General features: G+C 37.3%; 1 protein-coding gene across 12 annotated transcripts in view; it reads right to left on the minus strand.

Moving 5' to 3' along the window:
• The window catches only part of R3HDM2 (R3H domain containing 2), a 163,188-nt gene that overhangs the window by 110,803 nt on the left and 39,891 nt on the right, over nt 1-12,494 (minus strand). For 7 of the 12 annotated variants that reach the window (XM_070370448.1, XM_070370456.1, XM_070370462.1 and 4 more), the window contains one exon: nt 2,489-2,551. The exons of 1 other annotated variant lie outside the window; for it this stretch is intronic. In XM_070370448.1, coding sequence (XP_070226549.1) covers nt 2,489-2,511 — 23 coding nt within the window. In that variant the 5' untranslated portion in view covers nt 2,512-2,551. Of the gene's footprint in view, nt 1-2,488; nt 2,557-12,494 lie in introns of all 12 variants that reach the window. 4 more of the 12 variants (XM_070370458.1, XM_070370463.1, XM_070370457.1 and 1 more) reach the window with 1 other exon arrangement.

The raw sequence follows: 12,494 nt of genomic DNA on the forward strand, positions 1-12,494 counted from the left end.
AAGAAGTCTGATAAGGACAAACTGGTACTCTCATAAACCGCTGGTGGGAATGTTAATAGTGCAACCACTTTGAAAGCAATCTGAGAGTCCATTAACAAGTTAACATAGAGTTACTATGGTGCACATGTATTCAGTTGTCTCTGACTCTTTGCAACCCCATGGACTGTAGCTCGCCAGACTTCTCTGTCCATGGGATTTTCCAGGCAAGAATACTGGAGTGAGTTGCCATTATGATCCAGCAAATAGACTTTGAGGTATATAGCCAAGATAAATGAAAACATATTTCCACACAAAAGCCTGTATATAATAGTTTGTAGCATTATTCATATTTCCACCCCAAAAGTGGAAAACAACATAAAAGTCCCCTAACTGATGAATAGATAAACAAAACAGGATATATTCACCACACAACAGAATATTACTCAGTCATAAAAAAAGAACAAAGTATTGGGAGTTCCCTTGTGGTCTAGTGGTTAGAATTTCAGGCTTTCACAGCTGTGGCTCAGGTTCAATCCCTGGTCAGGGAACTAAAATTCCAAAAGCCATGTGGCACAGCCTAAACAGGAAACAAAGTACTGATACATGCTACAAATTGGATGAATCCAACCCAGGGATCAAACCCAGGTCTCCCACATTGCAGGTGGATTCTTTACCAACTGAGCTATCAGGGAAACCTGAACCATAAAAACATTATGCTAAATGAAAGAAGCCAGCCACAGAAGTTCACATACTATCTGATTCCTTTTATATTATAATGTCCAGACTAGGTAAATCCATAACAACAGAAAGCAGATTAGAAGTTACCAAAGGATGGGGGGAAGAGAGAATGGGAAAAGATTAGTTAATGAGCCTGAGGTGGTTCATGGAATAATCAAAGTTCTGAATCTAGAAAGCGCTAGTGATTGCAGAACACTGTAAATATACTAAATACTCATTAATTGTACACTTTAAAATTGTTAATTGTATGCTATGTGAACTCACTTCAAAAAAAAAAAAAAGAAATTAACTTGGAGGGAAAAATAAAGTCTAAGTCCATACAAAGATTTGTATACAAATATTCACAGCACAGCGTTATTTATAACTGCTGAAAACTGGAATAAATTCAAATGTCTGTCAGTAAGTAAATGAATGAACAAACTGTGCTACAGCTATACAAAAGATCACTACTCAGAAATAAAAAGTAATGAACTATTGATACATAAAACAACATATATCAATCTAAAATAATTAACTTTAAAAAAAACCCAAACCAAAAATAATTAAATATGAGAGTGTACACTTATGATTCCATTTATATAAAATTCTAGGCACTGCAAACTATTCTATAGTGACAGAAAATTGATCAGTGGTTGTCCAAAGACCACAGAGGTTGGGAGAAGAATTACAAATGGGGATAAGAAAACTCGAGGGGTGATAAATATATTCATTATGCATTGATTGTGGTGACAGTTTCATGACAAGCACATGCCAAAACTTAACAAATTGTGTATTTTCATCTGTAGCTTACTGTATGCTAATTTTTAAAAACCTCAATTAAGCTCTTTTTTGAAAACTATGAGAGGACAATGTATTCCTGCTGGCCACTCAATAATTGATAAGGCATTAATAAAGCGGTTTTACTTTCCCTTGCTGAGTGTACAGGCAACTCTTGGCAAAATTAAACAGAGAGAACCACTCAAAGTAGCATATACATTTGAATTTTTGTAAACGTAAAAACACTTCCATTAACCTATATTATAATTTCAGACATGTTCCATCTTTAATTTTGACAGATCTTCAGTTGGTACTGCTAGAAACTCTGTCAGTTCTGGCAAGTACACAATTAATGTGATCTGTAAATAAGCATTTAGATACACCAAAAAAAGCTCCTACAAGAAAACCTAATAAGGTTCCTTAAATTTGAAAACATCTGTGAATAGTACCCCAAGTGTGATAAAATCAATAAAAAAAGATTAGAATCTGTATTATCTCCTCTTAAGAATTCCCCAATTATAGATTTTTACCTTTTGTAGACATTTACTCAAAAAATATAAACTTTTTACCTACTTAAAAAAAAAGTTTAAGAGCTTTAAGGTTAAAAATCCTAAACTGAATTTTTCTTTACCAAAAGATATTTTCACTGTTTTAAAGACAAACAGAAAGTATGATGTATTGAGCAACGGGGAAAAGTTATGGAGATGAGGGTGAACTACAGTCCATCAAAACCATTTTATATTCATATTTACGTCAGATAATGAATAACAACATCATCTAATCCAAGCTACTATATGTCTCACTTTAACTATTGCAGTAGCCTTTTTGCATTTTTTAATTAAAAAATAAAATTCAGATGAATTCAATCTTGATATACTGAGTCTCAATTTCTTCACCCATTATATGGATACAATAACACTTCTAGGTTGTGTGAGGATTAAATGAGATCATGGGTAAGCACTTACTTTGTTGCCTGGCACATAAAAAGTGTTTCATAAATGTTAACTATTATTACCTGAATAAATGTTCAGCCTCCATGAGTTCAGTGCTGGAATGGTGTCACATATAAGTAACAAGTCTAACCTCAAAAAAAAAAAAAAAGATAAGTTAAAAGCAATATTTCAATCTGAGACTCTCAAAGAAAATAAAGAGATCTATTTAAAAATCCATAGCAGCTTCTTAATATTTTCTTTCTCAATTCTTTTTGCTCACAATATTTCTTATAACCCTCACTTTGCCCTGAACCTCGGTATCTACCCCTATTTTAATTCACAATAAAACACTAGTCATTTGGTTCCTCCCCTGCTGCTGATCCCTTCTACTTATAAGCAGTTCTCAGTCCACTTTCTAATAAAGTCCACTTTCATCCAGTCTTATTCCTTGAACTTCTTCAGCTGTTTTTTTACCCATTATCCTTCTACAGAAGACAAATCTAGAAACTGACCTAGCAGAACAGCATCTGTCTTGGTAGATGCGAAGCAAAAGTAGAGTGGCCAGAGAAAAAATTTTCTTCTCTGAGTAGAAATAATATCACAAACACAGAATTTAGCATCTCCTCACTCCAACTGCAATATTTATTATTATTGTTATTATAGGACTCTGAGGGCTGGTTGCTGCTGAATCCACTTTAGGAACCCAGGGTGCTGAGTGCCACCACCAGAACCCTTAATATGCTCAAGCCAGCCTGTCTCCAAAACCTAAGCCCTAAAAAACAAAAACAAACAAACAAAAAAACCTAAGCGCTACTAAGTTCTATACAGTGAGGAGTATCTCCAATTCATCATTTTGTTTTATAACTCTATTTTATGAATATCACATCGCTAAGTCCACTTTCCCAGTATCTTACACAGATTTCCATGAAAAAACTCTTCCAGTTTCCGTACAGTCCCTTCCCCTCAGACTTTTGGCATTCAATGTGTGGTGGTTTGGTTAGGATTGGGAGGCGTGACCGGAGGATACTGCCCTTCCCCTTTCCATCGCCAATCTTGGTCCTGAAACACTATCTGCACAGTGAATTTTTTCCCCACGAAATGTCTTGTTCTTCCTCATGCAAAGAAATTACTGGTTGCCTTTCCCTAAAGGCCCTCAAGACACGCCCAGATGTGTCTTATTCTTCAGTGAGCAAAGGAGATTCAAATTGAGGCCTTGCCACACCAAAAAGTCACTTTCCAACTCTGACTCAGAGAATCAAGAGCAACATAATTCAAAGCCCACACTAGTACTTATTGCTATGATGGTTTTCTTGCCCAAACTGTAATCTATCAAAATTAAAAATGAAATACTTTCTGAAAGAAGTTGAATTCCTTATAATTGCAATTTTTTAATAAAATGCAATAGAATCTGCCTGGAATACAGGAGACCAGGGTTTGATCCCTGGGTCTAGAAGATCCCTTGGAGAAGGGAATGATTACCCACTCCAGTATTCTTACCTGGAGAATTCTATGGACAGAGGAGCCTGGTGGGCTACAGTCCATGGGCTCACCAAGAGCAGGACACAACTGAGCGACTAACACTACACTAAGAGCCTCTCAACTGATCTTTCTACTTCTGCACTGGGCACTCTGTTATCTGTTCTTCCCAGAGAATCAAGAGTGATTTTTTTTTTTTTAATTGAAGTATAGTTGATCTACACTAAGAGCCTCTCAACTGATCTTTCTACTTCTGCACTGGGCACTCTGCTGTCTGTTCTTCCCAGAGAATCAAGGGTGATCTTTTTTTTTTAATTGAAGTATAGTTGATCTACAATGTGTTATGAATGATCTTTTTAACATGTATATCAGATCACTTAGCTTCCTTGTTCAACCAGTTTCCTTCATTAATGGCTTTCCATCATCCAAAGCAAGGTCTACAGAGCCTTGTAAAACCTGGCCCTGCCTATTCTTGAACATACCAAACCACATACTCCCCATAAGTCCTTTGTATTTGTTGTTCCTCCTGCCCAGAACAGTAACCTTCCGTCAGGAAACGCTGGTTCTAACCCCACTTCAAATAATAGTTCATATGTCACTATGAAGAGATCTGACCACACAATTTAAAGTATCCTCTTACTCTCAATCACATCACCATATCAATTTTCTTCATAGCACTATACTCTCTAATTACCTTATTTCTTTATTTTCTTCTTTATCAAAGTTCTCAAGAAAATGTAAACTCTCTGAGGGCAGAAATCTCATGTGTCTTTTTCATATCTGTACCGCCAATGCCAAATAGTGTCTGACACACAATAAACACTGTAACAGTTTTCTAATAGTTTGATTCACTTACAAAGCCAGGTACTATCTCTGAGGTGTTCAGTTTTTTAAAACTTATTTCTACAGCCAAAAAAACAGCCAGGCTTCAAAACCCTATGTTCTCTTCATTCTAACAATCTGTCCTGTATTCTCAAAAAGCTCTCTTCCTTTCTGGAAGAGAGAACGTACCTCTGAAAGTAAAATTTGCACTCAAAAAATAGATGCAATCTTATCTGGCAACACAGTCCTCTAGGTCTGTGGGGTTCAGATCCAAAGTTCTCAGGCAGTAGCAAGTACCAAAAATCTGGCCACTAGTATTGCACTGAGGAAAAGCAGAACAACCAGGTTAATCTGAACCAAGTTGCAAATCCTTTAAGAGTATCATAATTGATAAGAGTTCTGTGAAGCACTCCTCACAGGAGTAGGGAGATTTAGTTTAGTCATCAGACTAGTGGCACATTCTAGAAAGCCTAAATAATGACCCTGTCACCAGAATAACAGATTCTTTGTCCCAGCCTTCCAATCAGCTGCATTTAGCAACCAACATCCATCTTTTACAATAAAATGCCACCTCTGAGTTCCTATTCCTATCAAATTATCACTAGTTTGGGCAACAGATAAATCAGAAACTACAGTTAACAAATCTACTTGTCTGGGACCCAAGACAATTAATTAAACTTACTCAGAGAAACAGTCACCTGTTGCCTCTAGTCACCTAGAGACAAGTTTAAAAGATGCGAACAACTGTAACACTTGGGCACATGAAAATGGCTATAATCTGAAGAACAGCCACACGTCACTTCCAATGGTGCATCTATACTGAAAGTGACCTTCCCCCTCCAAAATAAATAATGTTTAAAGTCAGCTGAATCTTGAACAAATACTCAGACTTTTCTTTAAAATAAGGGCTATGACAGCTACCTTAACGAGAGGCCCAATAAACTCAGGGCAAGGGGCTCATTGTGCTGACATTGTCACCTCATTTAGGACTTGAGCTGATTTATCCTGATGGGCTGACAGGTCACTGACATCTGCACCTTACCCAAAATTCTTACTGATTTCACATGTGAAAAACACTGTCCACTCAAGACAACTGCAATCCAGATACCTTCTCCTGATAGGGAACCTTTCCTTTCCTGACTTCAATGAGCACCATGGAAAAAAGTTGCCATTTCAGACCCACTTCAGGAACTCTGGATGACTAACAAATAACTTCTGAATGACTGAATGGCTGGGAACAGAGATCATAAAAGGACTAGAATGTTAAACCTTAGCAATTACAAATAAAAGGATTTTTTTTTAAGATCAAAATCACCTGAAGAAAAAACTAATCTCTCCTGTATTAAGAGATATTTGGTACTACTAAGGTAATTTGAAAAGAAGTTACAAAGTCAAGACCTAAAAATATCTGGTCCTTCCCCACACCAAGAAATCACAGAAGAAATCCTTTAACCAAGTAAGCTTTGTTCTAACATGAACTTCGAGAAAAAGACAAGGCAAGGCAAGGTAATTTTTAAAAATCCACCAACTATCCACTTAACTTGAAGGACGGAAGGGAGGTGAGAAAAGGAGGGAGAAAGAGCAAGAAGACAAAAGAAGAGGAACAAGGAAAAGGAATGCCCAGTGTTATAGGTTAAACATGGCCATAGATTATTTGCAGCAATTCCCATCAGGAAGTGGAGCTCAGGGACTTCTCTGGTAGTCCAGTGGCTAAGACTCTGCACTCCCAATGCAGGGAATCTGGGTTCAGTCCTGGTCAGGGAACTAGATTCCACATGCCACAACTAAAGATCTGGTATGCTGCAACAGAGTGAAGATCCTGTGTGCAATAACTATGACCCTGCACCTAAATATATATATACACACACACAAGTAACAAATGCTAAATAGGGTGTAGAGAAAAGGGAACCCTCCTACACTGTTGGTAGGAATGAAAATTGGTACAGTCACAACAGAAAAGAGTATGGACGTCCCTCAGAAAACTAAAAGTAGAATTACCAAATGATCCAGCAATCCTACTCCTGGCTATACACCTGGAAAAAACTGTAATCCAAAGAGACACATACACCGTTTTGTTCAAAGTAGCACTATTTACAAAAGCCAAGACACAGATACAACCTAAATGTCCATCGACACATGAATGGATAAAGAAGATGTGGTATATATACATACACACACACACACAATGAAATACTATTCAGCCATAAAAAAGAATGAAATAATACCATTTGAGGCAACATGGACCTAGAAATTATCACACTACGTGAAGTAAGCTGGAAAGACAAATACCATATGATATCACTTGTATGAGGAATCTAAAATATGGCACAATGGGGACTTCCCTCATAGTCCTTGATTAAGATTCTGCACCTCCAAAAAAAAAAGATTCTGCACCTCCAATGCAGGAGGTATGGGTTTGACCCCTAATCAGGGAAGATCCCACATGCAGCACAGCGTAGCCAAAAATTAAAACAACAACAACAAAAAGACACAATGAATTTATCTACAAAACAGAAATAGACTCACAGAGAACAGACTTATGGTTGTCAACGTCAGGGGGTGGGGGAGGGATAGATTGGGAGTTTGGGAATAGTAGATACAAACTATTATATACAGGATGATGGAAATTATATTCAGCATCTAGTAATAAATCATAATGGAAAAGAATATGAATAAGTGTATATATATATATATTTGTGTGTTTCTGTATAATGAATCACTTTGCTGTACAGCAGAAATTAATGCAACATTGTAAATCAACTATACCTCAATAAAATAAATTTTTTTAAAAATTAGTGTTTTCATTAAAAAGTATATTATAAAAAAATGGGCAGAAGAAGTGAATAGGTGATTTTCCAAAGAGGAAATAGAAATGGTCAACAGGCACAGGAGAAGATGCTCAACATCACTGGAAATGGCAATCAAAACCACAATGAGATACCACCTCACAGGATGGCTATAAGAAAATAGAACATTAATGACAAATGTCGGCAAGGATGAGGAGGAAAGGGAATCCTTGTACATCGTTGGCAGGAATGTAAACTGGAGCAGCCACTGTGGAAAACAGTATGGAGGCTCCTCAAAAAGCTAAAAACAGAACTACCATGCTACTGCTGCTGCTAAGTCGCTTCAGTCGTGTCCGACTCTGTGCATCCCCATAGATGGCAGTCCACCAGGCTCCCCCGTCCCTGGGATTCTCCAGGCAAGAACAATGGAGTCGATTACCATTTTGCTCTCCAAAGCATGAAAGTGAAAAGTGAAAGTGATGTCGCTCTGTCGTTCCCGACTCTTAGCGACCCCATGGACTGCGGCCCACCAGGGTCCTCCATCCATGGGATTTTCCAGGCAAGAGTACTGGAGTGGGGTGCCATTACCATATGACCCAGCAATTCTACTGTGTGTGTATATACACACATACATGTAGGCACGTGTGCACACACACACACAGGAATATTACTCAGCCATAAAAAGAACAAAATTTTGCCATTTGCAGCAACATGGGTGGACTTGAAGGGCATTATGCTAAATGAAATAAGACAAAGAGAGAAAGGCAAATACTATGGGATGTTACTTATATGTCGAATCTAAAAAATACAACAAACTAATGAACATAAAAAAGCAGACTTACAGATACAGAGAACAAATCAGTGGTTACTAGGGGGAGGGGTGGGGGGTGGGCACGAGCAGGCAACATAGGGGTGGGAGAGTGGGAGACAGAAACTCAGTTCAGTCCCTCAATCGTGTCTGACTCTGCGAACCCGTGAACCGCAGCACGCCAGGCCTCCCTGTCCATCACCAACTCCCGGAGTTCACCCAAACCCACGTCCATCGAGTCAGTAATGCCATCCAGCCATTTCATCCTGTCGTCCCCTTCTCCTCCTGTCCTCACTCTTTCCCAGCATCAGTCTTTTCAAATGAGTCAGCTCTTCGCATCATGTGGCCAAAGTATTGGAGTTTCAGCTTCAACATCAGTCCTTCCAATGAACACCCAGAACTGATCTCCTTTAGAATGGACTGGTTGGATCTCCTTGCAGTCCAAGGGACTCCCAAGAGTCTTCTCCAACACTACAGTTCAAAAGCATCCATTCTTCAGCGCTCAGCTTTCTTTATAGTCCAACTCTCACATGCATACATGACCACTGGAAAAACCATAGCTTTGACTAGATGGACCTTTGTTGGCAATGTCTCTGCTTTTTAATACGCTGTCTAGGTTGGTCATAACTTTCCTTCCAAGGAGTAAGCATCTTTTAATTTCATGGCTGCAGTCACCATCTGCAGTGATTTTGGAGCCCAGAAAAATAAAGTCAGCCACTGTTTCCACTGTTTCTCCATCTATGTGCCATGAAGTGATGGGACCAGATGCCATGATCTTAGTTTTCTGAACGTTGAGCTTTAAGCCAACTTTTTCACTCTCCTCTTTCACTTTCATCAAGAGGCTCTTTAGTTCTTCTTCACTTTCTGGCATAAGGGTGGTGTCATCTGCATATCTGAGGTTATTGATATTTCTCCCAGCAATCTTGATTCCAGCTTGTGCTTCATCCAGCCCAGCGTTTCTCATGACAGCCTTGACGTATTCCTTATTAGGAACCAGTCTATTGTTCCATGTCCAGTTCTAACTGTTGCTTCCTGATGGTTGGTATTCCCAACTCTTTCAGAATTTTCCACAGTTTATTGTGATCCACACAGTCAAAGGCTTTGGCATAGTCAGTAAAGCCAGAAATGATCCAGCGGACGTTTGTGATTTGATCTCTGGTTCCTTTGCCTTTTCTAAAACCAGCTTGAACAGCTGGAAGTTCACCGTTCACGTATTGCTGAAGTCTGGCTTGGAGAATTTTAAGCATTACTTTATTAGCGTGTGAGATAAGTGCAATTGTGTGGTAGTTTGAGCATTTTTTGGCATTGCCTTTGGCACTGGAATGAAAACTGACCTCTTCAAGTCCTGTGGCCACTGCTGAGTTTTCCAAATTTGCTGGCATACTGAGTGCAGCACTTTAACAGCAGCATCTTTTAGGATTTGAAATAGCTCAACTGGAATTCCATCACCTCCACTAGCTTTGTTCGTAGTGATGCTAGGCCCACTTGACTTCACATTCCAGGATGTCTAGCTCTAGATGAGTGATCACATCATCATGATTATCAGGGTCATGAAGATCTTTTTTGTACAGTTCTGTGTATTCTTGCCACCTCTTCTTAATATCTTCTGCTTCTGTTAGGTCCCTACCATTTCTGTCCTTTATTGTGCCCATCTTTGCATGAAATGTTCCCTTGGTATCTCTAATTTTCTTGACGCGATCTCTAGTCTTTCCCATTCTATTGTTTTCCTCTATTTCTTTGCATTGATCGCTGAGGAAGGCTTTCTTATCTCTTCTTGCTCTTCTTTGGAACTCTGCATTTAGATGTTTATATCTTTCCTTTTCTCCTTTGCTTTTTGCTTCCCTTCTTTTCACAGCTATTTGTAAGGCCTTCTTAGACAGCCATTTTGCTTTTTTGCATTTCTTTGGTTATAAAATAGGCTATAAGGATGTATTGTACAATGCAGGGAATATAGCCAATATTTTAGTAACTGCAAGTGAAGTGCAATCTTTAATTAAAAATTATATATAAAAAATTAAAGTGTGTCATACATTAATATGTAAGGAATTTACTATTTTTAATAAATTAATAAATATTTAAATGTTTCCTGAGTTTTAATTTCTAAATAGTAAATATTGGCAAATATAACCCACATAAATAAAAGTTCTTTGGAGTCCGTAATAATTTTTTAAAGAGTTAAAAAGTCAGACTAAGATTTGAGAACTGCTAATCTAGAATTTCCCCTGCCCCACTTGTCCTTCAAGGCTCTGCTCTTGCAGAAAGCCTTCCCTGATAGCTTAATCAGCTATAGTTGCTTATGAGAGCAAAGACTACGTTGGTTCAGAGGCACTCAGTTAACTGTGTTGAATGAACTAGGCTAAGCTGAATGCACACCAAATATACATGTGTGGAAACATTTCAAAGTGGTTATTTTGTATGTATCCACCATGACTAAATCCTATCTCTCAAATCTCGAATCAACTACTGGTAGAAATGTAAACTTCATATATATTTAGAAGTCAATTTTACAATGTTTATAAAAACTGCAAAGTATATACCTTTAGAAAATTATCTTAATAATTATTACAAATATGCAAAATAACATATGTACAAAGTTATTAATGCAGCACTGTTTATAACTGAGAAAAAAGTCAAAATGCTTTTTTTTTTGAAGAGTTACAAGTCACTATGAAAAGAGTAGGGAAAATGCTTGCAAAAATGTATGTAACGTACTTAAATAAGAAACATACATAACTACTCCTGATTTGCCCCTGTGCTCAACTCTTCCCCTAAAAGTATCTTAAATTGTAGAGATTTGCCTTAAAAACCTTACTGATAACATAGCACAATAATAACCATAAATACTATAAATGATAGAAACTTCATACACAGCCCATAATACTGTACAGATGCAAACAAGAATAAGGAAATTTTTGATGTTATGTTGTAAGTCTGAATCACAACAACACATACAACTTGATGTATGTGTAAGAAAAGTACAAGACAATCATTTTTTAAAAAAGGAAGAAAAGAACATAGACACATTTTCATGTATGTGTATATTTCATGCTTGTAAGTGCACAGGATACACAAAAACTGGTAACCCTAGTTGCCCCTGGAAAGAGGAAATGACTGGTTTATATGGTAGGAAAAAGAAGAAAATTTCACTCTACTTTTTTCTGTCAGTAGAACCTTATACCATATAAATGTGACACCAATTCAAAGAGCAAATCTAAAAATACGTAATTTTTCACATTAGGAATAACTTCTTATCTTTCTTTTTCCAGCCTCAGAAAATGTTAATCCCTAATGTCTTTTTAAATTTTTTATTTTTTTCAAGTATAGTTGATTTACAATGTCATGTTCATTTCTACTATATAGCAAAGTGGTTCAGTTATACACATACTATATATTTTTTCATAGTCTTTTCCCTTATGGTTTATCACAGGATATTGAATATAGTTCCCTGTGCTCTACAGTAGGACCTTGTTGTTTATCCATCACACACACACACACACACACACACATTAGGCTGGTGCAAAAGTAATTGCAGCTTTGCATTGTTGAAATTTGTCATGATACTGGAATACATTCTTAAATAAATATGGTTATGTTATACATCATTTTAATGTGTATTTCTTGTTCTATGTTTTTTTTTGCTGATGACATTACTTGTTGTTTGTTTTATATACACTTTAGATTATGGAAATGATGTTAGACAAAAAGAAAATTCAAGTGATTTTCTTATTCAAGTTCAAAAATGGGTTGTAAAAAGCAGAGGAGACAACCACAACATCAAAAACGCATTTGGCTCAGGAACTGCTAATGAACATATAGTGCAGTGGTGACTCAAGAAGTTTTACAAAGGAGACAAGAGCCTTGAAGATGAGGAGCATAGTGGTCGGTCATCGGAAGGTAATGACAACTGAGCACCATCATCAAAGCTGATCCTCTTAAAATTATATGAGAAGTTGCTAAAGAACTCACCATCAACCATATGGAATTTGAAGCAAACTGGAAAGGTAAAAAGCTTAATAAGTGGGTACCTCATGAACTGATCAAAAATCAAAAAAATTGTCCTTTTGAATTGTCATCTTCTCTTATTCTAGGCAACAATGAACCATTTCTTGATTGGATCATGACATGCAATGAAAAGTGGATTTTATATGACAATCATCAACAACCAGCTCAGTGAATGGACCAAGAAGCTCCAAAGCA

Source organism: Bos mutus, chromosome 5 (assembly GCF_027580195.1).
Source record: "Bos mutus isolate GX-2022 chromosome 5, NWIPB_WYAK_1.1, whole genome shotgun sequence".
Taxonomy (NCBI): domain Eukaryota; kingdom Metazoa; phylum Chordata; class Mammalia; order Artiodactyla; family Bovidae; genus Bos; species Bos mutus.